Raw genomic sequence first — 18,033 nt, 5'->3', positions numbered from 1 at the left:
GCATTTCGCATGCTGAAGATTGAGGATATAAGACGATATCGCTTGCAATGCATTTGTTCTCTTCGTAGAAGCAAGATGTATGTACATACCAAATATTTCATTTTATTCGCACTACTTTGTAAATAAAGTTATGGTTACAAAATAAATAAGGCACGTATTGTACCATTAAGATAATATCTCTCGAGTAGGTATCATATTAGCCGATATAGCCTTTCACATTGGTACACAAAAGGTATGGCATTAAAGCTGATCTATTTTCGGTAATATTTATTTTCGGAAAAGTTAAGTATAAAAATAAATGCTTGACATCTAGTCTATGAAAATTGGTTAAATAATAATTACCTAATTAACGTTAACTTTACTTAGGTAATTAACATTAACATTGATTTAACAATTGAACAAAAATAATTTCAGTCCTTTCAGCAAATCTACTTTTTTTAATACAAGCTCGTTGACAGGAATTATCTTCTAAATTACTGTTGTTCGTCTCAAGTAAAATGAACACGCGCAACACCACTTACGTACAAATGAAATTGTCGCAGAGGTTCTAAAAAGAATAGTCGTCAAATCTATTTTGTATTTTTTAATTTATTGAAAATAAACGTGTCGCACATATAACTTAGATTAAAAGTTCTTAGATAATAATCCATCGTTTTTCGTCAATCTCACGATGCAATCGTCGGATTCTCCCTGCGAACATAAAAGTAAAGCGACATTTCGTCAGGTTTCGATGCCGATACTAATTTATATCAATATTGTAAACTGACATTATAATATTCTTTGCAGAAATATTATATCAATCAAATAACAGTATAATAATTTTGTATTTAGGAAGATATCAAGGAACGAGCTACATAAATCTATATGTATACAAGTAACTTAAACGTACCATTCGACGAATTGCTCCACAGATTGCGTACATCTTGTGGGTGTCGGTCATGCGTCCCGTTTCCGGATCGACATCGGCCAGGCTCAGCTGTATCGACGCATGATCCTTGGCGTGGATGATACGGTTACTCGCCGAGCTGCGACAGAGAAAAACCAGAAATTTAAGGTGGATATTGGAGTCCGGTTCTTTTCAGCGATACTCTTCGCGCACACGCATGTTCTTGCAATTTCCCTGTTATGTCCATTTCTATCGACGCAGGTTAATTTTGATCTCGATTTAACTTACCCGTCATCTTTTCCTAATTCTAAAAGTTAGAAAAAGATAGAAGTAGCAAGTCAAACCGAGATTAGAAGTTAATCTACATTGGTGGAAATGGGCATTAGTCTGAGTATATGCATAGTTATGTTTCGCTTCGGATGTGGAGATCGCGAGGATGGGACAGTCGAAGAAAAACAGGGACTCTTCGCCGGTGGATTCATACGGAGTACGTACAGTCACCTGACCTAACCTCACTTCTAAACGCTGCGCGTGTCCATCGCACACGCAGGTCGGTGTTCAAACCTTGTCGAATAAACGAAATCGCGCGAATTTTGGTAAAACGTCTCAATGCGAGATTCTCGTTCGCGTTCGGTGTAAAGTTTACGAGATATATCCGTGACGCCACGTGTGTTTGCGTCTCACCATTTTCGGGGGATGTACAAGTCGACCAGATTTCCCAAATCGTTCTCCATTTTTCTTCACAGCTGCAACAACACCGTAAAACAGAGGATTAGCGGTACTGTTCGAGCGAGCGTAATACGCGTTGATTATTTAATAAGTATAATAGTTCGTCGATTACAATCGGCACGTTGATAGCTCGAGATGGCTGCGGAACGAAAAGAACGGAGGAGGCTGCGTTTGCGCCGTGGACGTGGAAACCGTAGATTTGTTCCTCGTTAGCTGCACTACGTTGCACTTTCTGCACTTGAAAAGAGATAAACATAAAAAATAATGGGACATTGAAGAGAGAAAAAGATTCACTGAATTCACAAAGTAAATTTTGCATGCAAAAATGTCGTTCAAGTTATGAAAGTTATAAAATCAATCATCTATAACCCCGCGTTTTGTTATAAATCCATAAGATTTGAAAATCGACACTTATGTATATGCACATATATTACTGGTCTAAAAAATCGCCCAAAATTTCGACGCCGCGCATGCGCGAGAATGCACGGAGCGTGGGCGGAGAGTACGGAGACCATCCGATGTCCGATAGTCCGATGTCCGATGCACCGGATGCACTTCCCGCCCACTCCCCCGATCCACGCGTCACGGCCGTCACGTCGACGTCGGTTCGTCGACGCCGCGCGCTCCGTGATCCGTGTATACGCGATTACGCACGTACTATGTCTACGGGCGATTCGTCGGCCGGCCGACGACGACGCCGCCGGCGTCGCGCGCGTACGGGCGGAAGAACAAGAACACTCCGGCGAGAGCGGTGCTTCAAAGCGGGCCGCGTCAGAGGCTGGCGGCTGGCGTTCAGTAGCGGGGCGCGCTTCGCGCTGGACGGACGGTGGTGGTGCGTGTCAACACTGTCAACTTCTCGCTCGACGCGCGGCCAGGACGTGCGATGCGCTATACGGGACTCTCGGGAAAACCGATGAACCGAACGAGTGATTGATCGGCATATACGCGCGACAGCGGTTCAACATGTCCATGAAGGTGAGCGCGCGAGATGAGCGGAGAAGCACCGAGAGGATTCGGAATATTCGGATATTTCCTCTTCCCCTCCCCCGCAGGGGATGTTTCTCTCCCCGAACATCTGGACGCCCGCGCGTTCTTCTGTTCCTCTCGATGCTGCGAAAAGGTTTGGAAGGATACTTGCGTCTGCATTTTTTGTCCGGTAGTATACGTTAGTTAGATAATTATGTAGCTAGAGGAGAAATTAACACGCCCTATTCGCCACCCTCTCGTATATTGTCTGAAATTAAGATCAGCCTCTTTTCAGCTGGACCTGATTGGTACGATCCGAGTTTGATTGTGAGACGTTCATCTCCCCTCGGCGATTTACGTGTGAAACAAACGATAATTTGTTGCTTACTTTGTTCCCGATTTTGGATTAGACTCGACAGCATTCGACGGTGGATGGAATTAAACCTTTACTGTCCTACGTTGGATTCGATACAATGCGTTGCGATAACAAACGAATCTTCAAATCGTGCATTTTTCAAATTACGTATATAATTCTTCGAATTTGTAGTCGGTAAATTATATTTTTAAGATCTCTATAAATTCGTCTAAGTAATAAAGATTCTAGAGACTTATTCGTTATACGCGCGCGCGAGCGTCACTTCTAAATTAAATATATATGTATACAATAATAGTAAATTCAATTTTACGATTACTTCAAAAAAATAGTGTAAATAGAATTATTAATCGCCGTACTTTTCAAAAGAGTTTCAAGTAGAAAAAAATTGAAAATGGCGCCCGTATAATGAATAAATAATCCAGATTCTTTAATTCATTCGGACCAGCCGATTATATATGAACCTACGGATGAAATACTTGATTTGTTTATCTTACACGTTTCGCTCATCCGAGGCTTCCTCGCGTGGTTCATTTATTCGCGAATGCTTTATCGTTGCTGCGCTTTTATCTTCGATGAGTCGATTGTTTTCTCTTCCGGGAGAGAGAGAAAACATCGTTGTTATCGCGATCGGCCCTTGATACTTTTTATTCAATTGTTATCCTTCGAGTTGCGCGACATCGAGGGTGATGTGTGATGCATCGGGCGAGCGAAAAACTCGAGGTACAACGGTACAACGTCGAGTATTAAGGAGGCTCTTACCCGGCTGCTCTAATCAATGTAGCAACCGAAAAATTATCATTAATAATTGGTTATAAAATTATCGGAAAATTAAATAAAAAAATAAATAATGATTTTTACATAGTGTAAGAGTAAGTTATATGTTCTATTAGTGTAAATATTAAAATTTATACAATAAGTCAGTTGACTACGTCAGTGCTAAAGAGCAGAACATGCGCGTGTCACAACGTCGTCTGTAGCAGTCTGCAGCTAAGTGAGGTGTAGCCGTGTAGCGTTGTAGCGAATGACGCGATGAAGAGATGGAGCCAAAAGAAAGATATAACGTGAGAATGCTGAGAGGGAAAATGAAAGGAAAATTCGCGAAAATAAAGGTTGTCAATGCGCGAGAGAATAATTATGCCGCTACCATACAGCGCAGAGAAAAGACATGTGCAAGTGAGGTTAGAAACTTCGCGCGATTTTGACACTCGGAAGATCATTTGCCTAACCTGTCGTACGTCATATTAAAACTACAATATCTTTTATAACTCATCGTCAACACCAAGTTTTCTTCTTATCATTAGAAAGATTATTATTTTAACTACAATTCCTTAGTTTTTTGTTTACCTGGCTCGCAAACTTGCTAAGAAAATACATCGTTTCCGGTAAAAATTTTAGTGTTTACCATATGCCCTGTGTTAAAAATGCGAATTTCAATACTGATATTTTTACAGTTTTTATCGTCAACCTATGCTCAAGTTTTGGGCATCGGTCCGTTGTGGTTCACTTTACAACATATATTAATTTCATAAAGATCTGTCATATTATGATCGAGGTAAGAGCCTCCTTAAAAGCGCGACGAGAAACATACGTCTTATCTCTCGTTTTAGCGCGCGTTATTTCTGGTTCGCGACGATGAATGGGTGCACCTGCGCGCGAGCGCGATTAAAAACGAAAGTCGGAGTTTGTCACGGCCGAGGCGCCGCTCGATCGCGCCTGCCGACCCGGATAATTCCGTAGAAAACTGACCGCGAGGATATAACGGCCGATTATCCGATGTTTTTAGCAAGACGAACGGCACGAGCGCGGCACTTTAATCCGCTGGCAATTGTTATCGCGTAAAATTGTCATAGTAGCAACGTACTTGTGTACTTGAGTTTACAGACCGCGGATAGACATTATCAACGCGATATTGTTCGCGACATGCGTTGCATAATATCGAGCGGTGTGTTTAGAGCCGGTCACATCGCCGACGCGACGCGACGTCGGCGCTTAATAGCTTGTTCATCATAATTTCCCTATTTGCGTTACGTAAGATTTACATCAGACCTCTCGAATTAGGCTTGTTAACAACTTGATAAATCCGCGACAATCGCAGGAATTCGAAAGATTTAACGCATTACAGACTCTTGCTACGATATACTCTTTTCGACATTTAAAATCTAATAAATTAACGATTTACATATGCATAATTTTTATGTTACATTTAAGCGATAAGTATGCGGGAAAGGTTCCCATTTATAATTTTAGATTTTCATAGATTTGAAGAACATTTGAATATGTACAAAGTATAAATTCTATTCTGACATCTGACGCGAACTATTAGATTATTTAAATTTAATGCGAGCTTTATAAATTCAAGAAATACATTACAGATATCGTAATGCTTCGAGTCAGATTCTAAAATAAGTTTTGAAGATAATTACGACAACACTATTTAAAATTTCGATATGAGAACATCGTAACAAATTAAACACGAATATGTATGACGGAGGAAAAGTATCGCGTATGCCGAGAATCATGCCGTTGCCGGTATATACGTTGTTTTGATATTTTAATTGACCACGCGCGCTAATTACGGTCGAGACTGCGGAGAAAAGTAGGTATATAAGCACAGCTCCACCGCCAAATGCCGCCGAGGACACGTGCTCGCGACGCAGAGACTCAGAGACACGAAATTTTACGTGAAATTGTTAGGCATAGAATACAGCACGTGTATACGTATCAATTTGAATTTCAAATCTAATTATGAATTTATAACAAAACGTGAGATAATTTATTTAATAACTTTCTGATTATATGAATTTATGATAAAATGTGAAATGTAACTTATTTAATATCTTATTTAATAGCTCTCTCTGTTGTGGAACAAGTTATTTCATTTATCTCTCAAAGTTGATGTGCTTTGAATGTAATTACGATATTTTATATATAAATTACACGTACGCACAATTAGAATAAATCGTCGATTCATTGAACACTTGAAAAAGACTTGCTTGAATATTTCGCGTAGATATGTTAATTAATGCTGAATATTTTAGTATCACGATTAATTTAATCTTATAATTTTGAGGTTCTCCATAATTAAAAAATTATCTTCTAAGTTTTATTATAATATTACGATTTTCGTGATACGAGACGATTTGTTTCTCGTGTTCCACATATCCGAAGGAAACTTGTCTCGCTGCTGAACGGTATCGCCGCAAAATCTCGTAATAAGGTTTTTCCTCGCCATTGAACGTACAATCCGACGCGCGTTCTGCAACTTTACGTTTGCGATCTGTGACGCGCATCGGTAAACTATACGGGCTAACCGGTACAAAGCTACAAATATCGAGTCTACAATAAGCTCGTCTTCCCCGTCCGTCCGTGGAATTCCACGAAATATTTCGGAGCGCGAGTTCCGTTAAGACATAAATTCGCGGGAGCGACCCGCCACAGGCATTTATTCCTCGCGAGAAATCACGCGGGATATGTTTTCTCTCTCCGAGAACGTGTTTGCACCGTTCGCGAGACGAATCGCTCCATAAACACTCGAAAACGAAGGTCGACGTATTATTTCGATCGTCATCGCGGCGAAGGACCGCGAAGATAAGTACTCACGCTGGAAAAGCGTTTGCGCTGTGTTTGCGTTCACCGTTAGAAGTCGTAAACGCGCGGGGAATAAAGGATCCACGATTCTGAGAGATATCGATCTCAATGACAACCCACGAGAGCGTATCTTTGAGATTATGAAGGCGCTAAAAATATTTTACGAGCTTTTAGACGGTTCCAACGATCTGACAAGCTCTCCTTCATATTTACAGTTTTTATATTCCACCACGTTATGCTAAAGTTAATAAACTATATATTCCATCACGTATCCAATGCACGGTTTATATGTATATTCGGATCTCTGATGTAGGAATGTATTTTCATTATTTGGATGTGGAAAAGACTCTCGGATATGTACGATAATATCTTTTGGTAAACTATGATTGAAAACAATTTGTTTCGTGTTACTAAATTGACGATATTAATCTCGAAACTAATTGATGTTAACTGGATTGATAAAAACATAAACAGTCATGCGATTAAAATTCTGTAGGAATCTAAAGAGATCGGGATTATTCCAAATGGGATCGAATTTATAAAGTTTTCCTAGTTTCGAAATTGAATCTTCTTGGCTTTTTATATTAATTAATTCAAAAGTAATTTCAGATTTTCTTTGCATTAACTATTAATATAACTCTGTCATTTATTAATATATGTATATATAACTTTTTTAATTGATTAATCTTATATATTTTCTAAATTCAAAGAAAGTTGATTTATTTTCTCAATTTTATATTATTACAATGTTATATATATATAATGGTTTCGATACAATCTCGAGGCATAAACTTTTAGACACTTTCTGCATTCGCGTTGCTCCGATCGCAACCGTCTTACGTAAACTAGAAAATGAGAATTTAATTAGCGTTTTATTAACCCGTCACCTTTGGCTCTTACTTTTTCAGAAAGAATCGCCTTGGGACGTGGAGCTGCATTTGTCGGCGGCACGCGGGGACGCCAAACGTCTTCGTATTTTATTGGATTCCGGACGCGTCCACGTTGATTGCAAGGACAAGGTCAGTGCCGTGTAACACACCCTCAGTTTCGCGATACGATCACTTCTCATTGTCAGATACGATTCCCTAAATCGAAAGCTTCGCGATAATCGAAATGGAACATCAATTTTCCGGAGCGAGAATGTGGAATTTGGAGTGAAAAGGAAGTTGGCAGAAAAGATGATAATATTATATAGTATGTGCCTTCTTGCGAACACGATCTAGTTGGGCCCAGTCGGTTTTATCAGCTCAAAATCAGTTCATCGGCTCAAGACAATACGATCACCTGAGATTGCTGCCGGAAATCGATTAGGCAGAGGAACTCGCGTTCCTGATTGCAATGGTCTCGCGATAGATCGGCGATATCGCGGCAAAAGCGCGATTTTCTCTCCTCGCTGTCGGCCGACTCATTATGCAAATGACAATGAGGAGCGAGCAGCGCGCGAGTAACGTTGCACACTCCTCTCGGCGTCTCGAAAGTGGTTTATTAGATCAGCGCGGACGCTAATCGTGCCACTTTTCGGCCTGGAGACCGAACGCGGTTTTACACCAGCGTCGTATTTTTTTGCGAGCTCATCCACGTGGAATTGTGTCAGTGTCAGAGCCGAATCGAATCGCCATTTGTCTGTTAAGGTAGTCGTCTCGTCAGGGCATGTATTAGATAAAGTTTTCGATTTTGGATTTTATATCAAATTATATGATCAGCTTTGCAGTCGATTTTTTCTGTGGCTCCTTACCGACTATTTACTCTAGAAAATCGATCTCGAAAATCACAAATTTTGCATTACTTCATACAGACGGCCAGAAAAAGAAGGCTCTATCACGGTTTCAATCACATATTTTTTGCATTTTTTGATTAGATGAAGTGAGAAAAAACATTGCTTTTTGTACATTAGATTTTGAAGAATCCGATGCAACCATAAAATATATAGTTTACCGGAGATTTCGCTGCTAATTTTTTAGTTTATTTTAGTGAAAATGCGGTAATCGAGCAGACATTTTTTGGTCGAGGTAAGGTTGGGAAGACTTGGCAAGCCGCTGGCTAATCACTGTAGTTGCAGGTTATGAGGCTCGTCTTTCTTAGCCGAATTGGATAGTAATTGACACCCCTGTCATGCGTTTTGAAACCCTTTCTCAGTAATTGTCAAAATTCAATCGAAAGGGAGATGTAACCTCACTTGTAACCTTTCTCAACGACTCGCATGATCAGCTGATCAAAACGGAGTCAAATGAGAAAAATCACATAATTTGGAAAAAGTAACATACTTTGGCACGTATGAAATTTTACACCATAATTCATAAAATTATTTTTCCCTTAGCAAAAATTGCCTGAAATATATTTCTGAACGTGAAAACCTACAAACAGTCACATGACTAGCACGTAGCAAGACGCCTACCTTAAGTCATCGAGCGTTGATGGTACTTCCTGCCATTCGCGATTCTTTTCTGTCCATTCGAAACACCGAACACTATTTTGTAAAACTTTGCGTTGTAGTTGATTTTTTAAATACATACTGACATTAGGAAACATCTTTTTATGTGCAAATTGTTGCTTTTTGACGAGACATCGCAGAGATATATATATATATATATATATATATATATATATATATATATCGACATGAGTGTATACGTGTGCTAATTGCTTTAGCGGACTTAGGACGCGAATCTTAATAGCTCGCGAGAAGATCGATTAGAAAATATACACCGGCATACATTCACCGGTATGCGTTCACCGGGCGGGAAAGTTTCGCGTCTATAATTGAATCGTCGGAGCGGAGTTTTGCTAACGGGGTCGGTTTTCTTTCAGGATGGCACGACACCTTTGATATTAGCCGCCGCCGGTGGCCACATCGACGCCGTGACTGAGCTGTTGCACCAAGGGGCGGACCCCAATGCCAAGAGGCTGGTATGTTCCGACCTTATGTCAAAGATTGAACGATCTATGAATGAACGAGACCCGCCTTAATCGTATTAGTAGACGACACGTGCGCGCTCCCGTTCATTAATACCCAAAAATGCATAGTACATCAATCAATTTTAGCGTATTACAGGGCGATAAATTAGAGGGTAGCCTCTGCTCTTATTTATATTTATTGAAGAGAAATATTGCTTCTGTGCAAAAGATTATTATTAATTTGTCAAATTGCTCGCAAGTTGAGTATAAACGAGAATATTATCAGACGATTTATCTGTGTGTTGTACGGTTTATCTCTTACTAACAACAAGATTGTGACAGATAGTCATTGAGATAAGTGATATTTTGAGAATTTTGTTACTTTGTGTACGCGAACTTATCTACGAAAATACCATCGAGTGCCGTCGAGTAATGTAGCGTGTGACTCAGAGTACTCTTTCTAATCGTCGCAAAGTATCGTTTATGATCATAATCACGGCCGTAAAACAGTTATATGTAATGACGTACGAATAGTACGACAATTTATATACTTATCGTTATTTTTTCCTATATGCTATGTTTTTACGTTTAATCTTTATAAAGAAGATAAAAAAATGTTTCATAACATGTCTTCAGAATCGTACGTTATTTTATTTATTTTCGTACAGACATTAACGCATTGATAACCGTGATAAAACCGGTATCGAATATCGCAGTCATGAGACCATCTGCAATTCAATCACCGCTGTAAAACGGCTCTCAAGTATTTAATACGTTTGATTAAAGGATCGAACAGAGTATGCGAAATGTCATATAATAATCACTTTGTAGTAATTGCTTCAAGGAGTTCTTCGACCGATGTCGAAATGGTTTTCTCGCGATAAAAATTACGTATCGTTTCCATGATTTTTTAAATATTTTATGTTAAATATCCTGATATAAATTTTACAACATTGATATTTATTAATTTAGAATTTTATAAATAAAATTCCTATTTGCGTTCTAAAAACTTAATTTGTGAAAAGTTCTATCCATTTTGAGCCGTTTATATTTATAACTCAAACATTGTGTTTTGTGACAATTAAAAAAAGTAAGATTTTTTAAATTCGGCAAAGATTCAATAAAGAAATTCCGACTTGAGAACCTTGTTGAAGATCCTATCTTTAGATACCACTCGTTCCGAGTATCGTGGCATCAAAATAGAATTTTGGAAACTTCCTGGAGCATCGTCTTGTGACGCGTTGTATCACTTTTAAGCGCACGCGGGTCTCAGCGAGACATAAATCGTACTTTTTCTAAGAAACTGTTGACTTGAAGTTATTTATAGAAAAGATCTATTGCTGGAAAGTAATATTTTATTGTTATGAAAAATATGTCTATAGACATATCGATTTTTATTTATAATAAATTTCACACACATAAATTTTTATACATGATATCCCGTTGTGCAAAGTTTCCTTGCAATCTTTTGCGATTGATTGTATCTCGGTGGACAAGTATAATATTTGATCATTTTGTTAAGTGTAAGTCTTTCATTAACAGATCTGTCATTTCTTCGTAAACTCCAACTTTTATTACAATCTTGACTTCCATAACTTTCGAATGCGAGAGTAAGAGTTCGAAAGAAGGATTTCTCAGTGGAACAATGTCTGAAAATCTACCCGCGATTATCGATCGTCTAAAAATGGACAAGGCGAAGGTGAACGACACCTGTCAGGTCATCCCGACTCAGCCTCCGATAAATTGTATGGATCTTGTGTATAGACTGTGACACTGTCGTCAGTGAATGAAGACGTTAATTGCAGCGATCGTATATAGCTTCGTACCAATCGAGGCTATTTGACCAATCAATCTCGCCAATCAATCTCGTATTTAATACACGGGGGTATCGCGCGCCATTTATTGTTAATTATCATCCGGCCGTTTTTGCCCCGGCTAGTTTAATTAAAATCGGCGCCGCGGCGTTCGCCAAACGAAAATAACTGACCTTTTGTTGCCCTACTTGGGACCGATGTTCAATCGGCGGGCTTTGCATCCGTAAGCTGTTATAAAGTATACGGTACCGCTATACACGCGCCGTGGTGGACTTCGCTCTGGGTTACGATCAGATTTTCAACTCGCATCTTTGATTCAGATCTACTTCTCTTGCGATCCGTATTAAGAATGGAGATATAAAGATATTGAACTTTTATATCGGTAAATATTTCGCAATATTCCTATGAAACGAAAACTACAGATCTTAAGGAGGTAAAGAAAAAGATAAAGGAGTTTGCATAAAGCTTATTTCTTCGCGGAGTTATTTTATCAAAGATTGGATAGTTTTATACACATTTGTGAATTATTGTGAATTAATTGTGAATAAAATATTTATCATTTGTAACAATCGTAGATTTTTTGTCTAGCAAGCGAATTTTTCTGAAAAATGGCTCTATATTCAATTTCTAGATCTGCTTGGATGCAGTTGGCGTCTGATAACTTGATAGCTTCTGACGAATACGGGTCGGACATTCGATCTCGGGTTGACCGGATTTCTGCGCGCGTTTCCTCACGCATGATCGCCAAAGCGAAAGGAACGCGTCGTCCGATCGGCGGCGATGCGGCGGACCACACGTGACAGGTTGATCGTCGCGTTATATAGAATATTTCTGCGGTTCGGTAATGGATAGGGTATGTTACGTCCCCGCTTCGCTCGCCACGCGTCGCGGCGCGGCGTAACTCCACGGCGTGTGCACCGCGCAGCACGTTTCCCGGCAGGGAGATACTCTGCAAGTTGTAAAAAAAAAAAAAAAAAAAAAAACAGCAGAATAAGGCTCGCCAAACGGGAATAAGGTTGCAAACGGGACGCGCGGAAGAACGGAGCTGCAAAAAGAAGAAAAAAAAGTGGCGCGAAAGCGGAAGCGTAAAGTTTCCGGTCTTTTCCGTACATAGTCTCTTTCCCCCGGAAGTAATATCGAAGGATTAATTTGAGATACGATCGGCCTCGCGCCAGGGTGTGGAACAGCAGGATACATAACGGGTAAAGCTACGAGTTCGCCGCTCCCTCGACCGAGGACCGAGCTTTTACGGCAGTGAAAGTGCATTTTACTCGCCGTCAGGTCCAGTGGATTGCTCTTTAAATGGCGCGCCTAAGGCTCATTGCGAAAGAGAGCCTCGAAATAAATCACGCAGTTGAGAAGTCGGTATACCTGTGGACATTAAATAAGAAATTAAATTTGCAATGAAATATTGTAACAATTAAAAAATTAAAACTGGTTTAGTTTTTTAATAATAAAATAATAAAAGTACCTGTAGACATAAAAAAAACTGGTTTAATTTTTTAATAAAAAATTGAAAATGGTCGCCCATTGCGCGTAGCTTGTATTATTCCTCTTTCGAGAGGTTTGGATAACGTTAAACAGAATTTGTAGATCTCATTACAATTCCTCAGGCATGCTATTCTCGAAAGGACTTGCAAAGAGAGCTCTTTGAGAGAGATACTTCGTGTGCCGCGCGACGAAGAATTTTAATTTGTATGTTTTCGCGATATTATTGTAAACGTACTTTAAATTCTATAATCTTGAGATCTTATTTGCGTTGTACCCGTCAAAAAAAGTGTTTTAATTTTCTTTCTTAAATCTCTTCCAGGAAGTGTGTGTGTCGAACGTCGCTGCATTTACTTCAAAGATCACCGTGCGAACTTAACAATTTACCAACGTTTCGTTCTAACCGACCTTTCACTCCCAATTTGCCTTTTACGACTCCTTCCCGCCGCCCGCGTAGGATACGATCGAAATCGCCCGACAGTCCAGGAGGATTTATCTTCCCTCGTGAAAGCGTAACGCTGGGATTCTAATTGCCTCGTCGTAGCTTCGAGGCCCGCGCTAAATAGTTCGCAGCTAAATAGTTCAGCCAGGTATTGCGATCGACGAAAGTTTCGAAAATTTACGCGATCCGAGCACGACACGTGCTTCGAGTGGCAGATAGTCACGCTTCAATGCGAGACATTATCTTTATCGGGTGAAGGACAAGTATATTGTATTGTAAAACGGTACCACGGTCGCTTCGCAGAAATCGATAGTTTATTGCAGCTGCCAAGTTTTAGCACTCTAACGATGGGTTTATTAATAATCGCAATAATGTTCTAAGGAACACCGACAAGATAATCTTTTACAGCTACATTGGATTGAATAACCGATCGATGGTGTAAAAAATAAAGTCATATAGCTTCCACTTTTACGTATACATAAAAATTAATTAGTGGCAAATTAATGTATTCAGTTTGTTTAATATTATATTTTCGATAGGACGATATTTGTATTGATCGTAAATAGGAAATAAAGGGGAAAAAGGAAAATGAAAGGAAAAAAAAAATAAAGGAAATAAATAGGAAAATTTCTAAATCGCCTACTTTGCGATAACTTCTGATTTCGTCAGAAGATATTCGAGTTGACATTTGCTCGAAATATCAAGGCCGCTTTGCGACCGGTTCTCGTCGCGAAAGTTTACCGTTAAGCATGACATATCGTAGCTTCCCCTTTCGTGTTATACGGACGGGTAAACATATACAGGTGCAAGCAATGGAAGAAAGTTGGGCGTACGAAAGCCGTAAAGAGAAGCTTGTATCCAAATGCCCATCGTGCTCCGAAGGAAATCGACGTTTCTCCTTCACATTGGCCAATGAAATGCTATTCGATATTGTTATTAATGACGGCGGTCGACGCAAGTGCCGACTACACGTCCACATGTTATGTCGATTTACCGTCGATATAAATTATGGGTGGGTCACGGGAGGGTACGTGACATTTGGATATCGCTAAGTGGCAACCGACGTCACGTCGAATTCTCTGTGCGATTCAATGCACGCGCCAAAGCATCGCGATGCATCTTTCATAATGAAATTACGGCGCATATTATTACATTCGGTATGCCCCTTTCATAAATATTTTTCGACGCGAAATAACTCGCTTCATCCTTCTTATCCCCGCATATTAGAACTTTACAACGGGAAGAACTATTGATATTTTTCTATTTCTAATTCCATTTTTAATTTCACGCATCTTCAATTTTATCAGAGTTCGTTGTTTAAATAATGTAGACATGTCTGCAGCAATGTTTAAATTAGTTATGTAGGAGGATATGTACATCATCGATTCATGCTTATCTCTGTGCGTCCTGTATAGAAACTGTTACATTCTGTCGCGAAGAATTTTCGACCTCGCGATATTCCTGATCTTCTTAGATCGTGCAAATGTGCAGAATGATCCGTTTACCTTGAGCGTTTCGATTTTCGTGGGAAAGAGAAACAATATTCAAGACATTTATTTTCTTAAGAAAATAATATAATTAATTGGAAAAAGAAATTGTCGCAGAAAAAGTTCTTTCCATCCATTTTACACGAACAATGAACTCTGCAAAACTGTGTAAATTCATACAATTCAATTTTTTGAAGATAATTTATTCGAAAAAACATTTAAGATGCTCGAGATAAATGGATCCAAATGTATATTATTGCGGCAGTCGTCCAAGACGACGCGATCGTCTACACGTAGACGGCTACACGTAACGTTTGCGTTTGTCTTGCGTTCGCAGACCGGGACAACGGCTTTGTTCTTCGCCGCCCAAGGCGGATACATGGACATCGCGGGTCTGCTTTTAGAACACGGCGCGATCGTGGATTCGTGCAGCATAGTAAGTAGATGGGACGGAAGAGCTTTTAGCGCGACTGTGTAATATGATCTCGCTGCTTTAACGCTAACATGTCCCACGTTGATTTCAGGACGGCGGCACGCCGCTCTTCGTAGCGTGTCAGTACGGTCATCTGGATGTCGTGGAGGGCTTAATAGAGAGAGGCGCCAGTCCGAACGCCCATATGAAGGTAAGAAAACGCGCTCAAATTGTGCCTATTACCCAATTACAATTCTTGGTGTATTCGACTGAAGGCGTTTGAATATTTAGCTCTACGAGTAACATCGAAATTTCTTAGTTCAGTTATTCCATTAAATATAAATCGAATTTAATCGGCATTAATTTATGAAGATTAAGTACGATTCAATACGGCTCAATCGGACACGTTACTTTATGTATGATATGCATTTGGAAGAACAGCGCGACATTAGTATGCGAGAGAAAGTTAAGAAACTATTATGGCTTGTTAGGACGGTGCCACGGCGTTGTTTATCGCCGCTCAGAACGGCCACCTCCGTATTCTGGAAGTCCTCCTGGAGCACGGGGCGAAGACGGATGCGGTGAGAACGGACGGTGCCACGCCACTCTGGATTGCGTCGCAAATGGGACACGACCACGTCGTCAGGAGGCTGTTGAGAGCCGGCGCGAAGGTCGACGCCACGAGACACGTGAGTCCCGCGTAGATCGCGTGTCGTATAATCGCCGAAAATGAGCTCTTGCTATTGTGCACGTGGATTGTGCATCGCGAACAATTTCCTTTCACAGGACGGCGCAACCCCGCTTTTCAAAGCCGCCCACAAGGGTCACGCCGCAGTCATCGGCGAGCTTCTCAAGTACCGTCCTTCGCTCGGCGTGCTCCCGGTAAGCGAGAATTGGAGGAAAAAATCGACGAGGCAATTCTGCGAAGTAGTCTTGTCTATCGATGGGAGTTTTGACCGACCTAAAAATTCGTATATAATTTTAAACTAATTTCAATTATATATCTTTATATATATAATTCTACACATATATAATTTCTGTAATGCGCAAGTAACTATTACATTTCTTTACGGTTTCAGAACGGCGAAAGTGCGTTACATGCGGCAGCCTTGACGGGACACATGACGGTTGCGAGGCAGCTCGTGGGAGCGGGGGCTGATCCTTTGCTCGTAAATCAGGAAGGCATCACGCCGCTTCAGCTGGCCGTCCGACACTCGCAGACGCAAGTCGCCAATTACCTGAGAGATAAAGTGAGAGTGCGAACCGCATCCTGTTAGCGATACTTCCTCTATCCTAATACTACCATATCGAGAATCTCGAAATATTGTTCGATGAGCTCGGCTCAAAGATCACATAGATATCTAAGCAGGATGTAGCGTACACAAATAGAGTGTCATGAAAAAGGGTAGTCTGGTCTTAAAATCGATAAGAACTTTATTACTGATAAAAGAATGTTACAGTAATGTTTATAAATGTGAAAAGTTATTTTATTATTTTATTATATATATATTAAAGAATGTTATATAAATATTAAGAATGCGAAGCATAATATATATCTTTTTATTACTGATAATCTTCTTATCGGCACTGGAAATAAAATTAGGCTATTCTTTTTCGTGCGCCGTTTTATATTGCATATGTGATATCAATGATCACACTAAGCACGCAAAAGATGTGACAATGAAAAGAAATTTAATTTCATGTAGTAATATTAGCGGATACGCTAACGAGCGTAAATAAAAGTCGATTATATTAATAGAGACTGTGAGCAGGAATCCGTCTTTATATAAAAGTGATTAGGTCTGTTTGTTTATGTCGTTCTTCTCTCCAAAGCCAGTTTGATTTTAAGTACAGAAAGTAAAATAAAAAGTGCGATTAAAACAGACAGACCCATTGTTATGTAGTGTACATAATTATGATACCATTCCGTTCCGTTGTAAATTTTGATAAAAATATTTTAATACAGTTTTCTATTACCAGACGTACAAAGTGACGTCAGAATGTTGTGTTCGTCGAAAAATAATGTATCTACTTCTTTCTGTTGTATTGCACTGCAATAATGCATAGATTTTATAAACTTCACCTATTAACAGTAGTCCAATGTCTCATGCAATTGCATGCAATGAAAATTCAACGTATGTCGGCAGTCTGTCTCCAGAATAAGTGTACTGACTATAATTATCGGAGAAGCATTATCAGTTGATTTATTGAAATTGTCGAGTTTATAAGAGATTTGCCTTGAGATATATATATTTTTATTATGCAGCTATAAAGTGCAGATCTTTTATCTATTTCTTATGTAAGGGATGTGCGAGACGATAAAGTTGTACTTGTCACATTTGTTTAGTTAACACATTTTATTAAAATAGCATCGATGCACACCAGCCAATTGAAAAATTACAATAGTTGAACGCATGAAATATCGCATACATTACATTTCGGTTATCGAAAAATGAACTTCTATAAATGAAATTAGAGTACACAGTGATACTTAAACATTTTACTTCAATATAATATTTAAATATTTTGTAATAATTTTAGCTTTGTAGAAAAGTAATAAGTACTCCTGTCGTCCTAACAAACAGCACATGGTTCATTAGGTGTAGTTATCGTTATTATTAACGAAAAAGTGCAAAAAATTAATAAAGTGCTCTATAAAGAAAACAGATAATAATATCTAATAATATATAAAGTTATATACTCCATTACGAAACAACTTTGATTATTATCCCTTCATGAAATATATTAAGGTAAAGGTACCAATACCCGGACATGTACCTATATCCGGACACCTTTATTATTTATAAGTACAACGCGAATTAAAATCAAAGATAAAAGTATTTTTTCTTGTAGTTTGAAACTTCAGTTGTAATATCCAAACGTTTATTTTCATAAATTTATATTTCTTTAAAGGTACCCAGACACAGATACGTATCCAGGTATCGGTACA

The 18,033-nt window shown here is 39.3% G+C and overlaps 2 protein-coding genes across 5 annotated transcripts; one reads left to right on the top strand and one right to left on the bottom strand.

Moving 5' to 3' along the window:
• Nucleotides 1–568: 568 nt before the first annotated feature.
• Nucleotides 569–1,852, bottom strand: Rps21 (ribosomal protein S21). Its single transcript, XM_077425510.1, has 4 exons — nucleotides 1,728–1,852; nucleotides 1,571–1,632; nucleotides 890–1,025; nucleotides 569–690 (listed from the first exon to the last, which is right to left on the bottom strand). The coding sequence occupies exons 2-4, from the start codon at nucleotides 1,618–1,620 to the stop codon at nucleotides 625–627; spliced, it is 252 nt and encodes an 83-aa protein (XP_077281636.1). The 5' UTR covers nucleotides 1,621–1,632; nucleotides 1,728–1,852; the 3' UTR covers nucleotides 569–624.
• A 439-nt stretch (nucleotides 1,853–2,291) lies between these two features.
• On the top strand, nucleotides 2,292–17,779 carry LOC143908142 (uncharacterized). 4 transcript variants are annotated; one of them, XM_077425505.1, is made up of 8 exons: nucleotides 2,292–2,590; nucleotides 7,454–7,564; nucleotides 9,354–9,452; nucleotides 15,009–15,107; nucleotides 15,196–15,294; nucleotides 15,575–15,772; nucleotides 15,870–15,965; nucleotides 16,163–17,779. In XM_077425505.1, exons 1-8 carry the CDS (start codon nucleotides 2,579–2,581, stop codon nucleotides 16,358–16,360), a joined length of 912 nt encoding a protein of 303 aa, XP_077281631.1. In that variant the 5' UTR covers nucleotides 2,292–2,578; the 3' UTR covers nucleotides 16,361–17,779. The 4 variants fall into 4 exon arrangements, with proteins under 4 accessions (XP_077281631.1, XP_077281628.1, XP_077281629.1 ...); XM_077425502.1 differs by lacking the exon at nucleotides 2,292–2,590 and adding an exon at nucleotides 2,597–2,735; XM_077425503.1 differs by lacking the exon at nucleotides 2,292–2,590 and adding an exon at nucleotides 3,457–4,018.
• The last annotated feature ends 254 nt before the right edge of the window (nucleotides 17,780–18,033 follow it).

Source organism: Temnothorax americanus, unplaced genomic scaffold, assembly GCF_048541705.1.
Source record: "Temnothorax americanus isolate GAGA-0224 unplaced genomic scaffold, ASM4854170v1 Scaffold9, whole genome shotgun sequence".
NCBI classification, from domain to species: domain Eukaryota; kingdom Metazoa; phylum Arthropoda; class Insecta; order Hymenoptera; family Formicidae; genus Temnothorax; species Temnothorax americanus.
This window is presented reverse-complemented; position numbering and strand designations above follow the sequence as displayed.

Bases quoted from the DNA above. Each gene is read 5' to 3' on its own strand.
- Rps21 (XM_077425510.1), bottom strand. From the start codon at position 1,620: ATGGAGAACGATTTGGGAAATCTGGTCGACTTGTACATCCCCCGAAAA. The intron at 1,026-1,570 runs GTGAGACGCAAA...TCTCTGTCGCAG, and splicing joins TTGTACATCCCCCGAAAATG to CTCGGCGAGTAACCGTATCA. The intron at 691-889 runs GTACGTTTAAGT...TTATGTTCGCAG, and splicing joins GTGGAGCAATTCGTCGAATG to GGAGAATCCGACGATTGCAT.
- LOC143908142 (XM_077425501.1), top strand. From the start codon at position 3,995: ATGGAGCCAAAAGAAAGATATAACGTGAGAATGCTGAGAGGGAAAATG. The intron at 4,136-7,453 runs GTTAGAAACTTC...TTACTTTTTCAG, and splicing joins AAAAGACATGTGCAAGTGAG to AAAGAATCGCCTTGGGACGT. The intron at 9,453-15,008 runs GTATGTTCCGAC...TTGCGTTCGCAG, and splicing joins ACCCCAATGCCAAGAGGCTG to ACCGGGACAACGGCTTTGTT.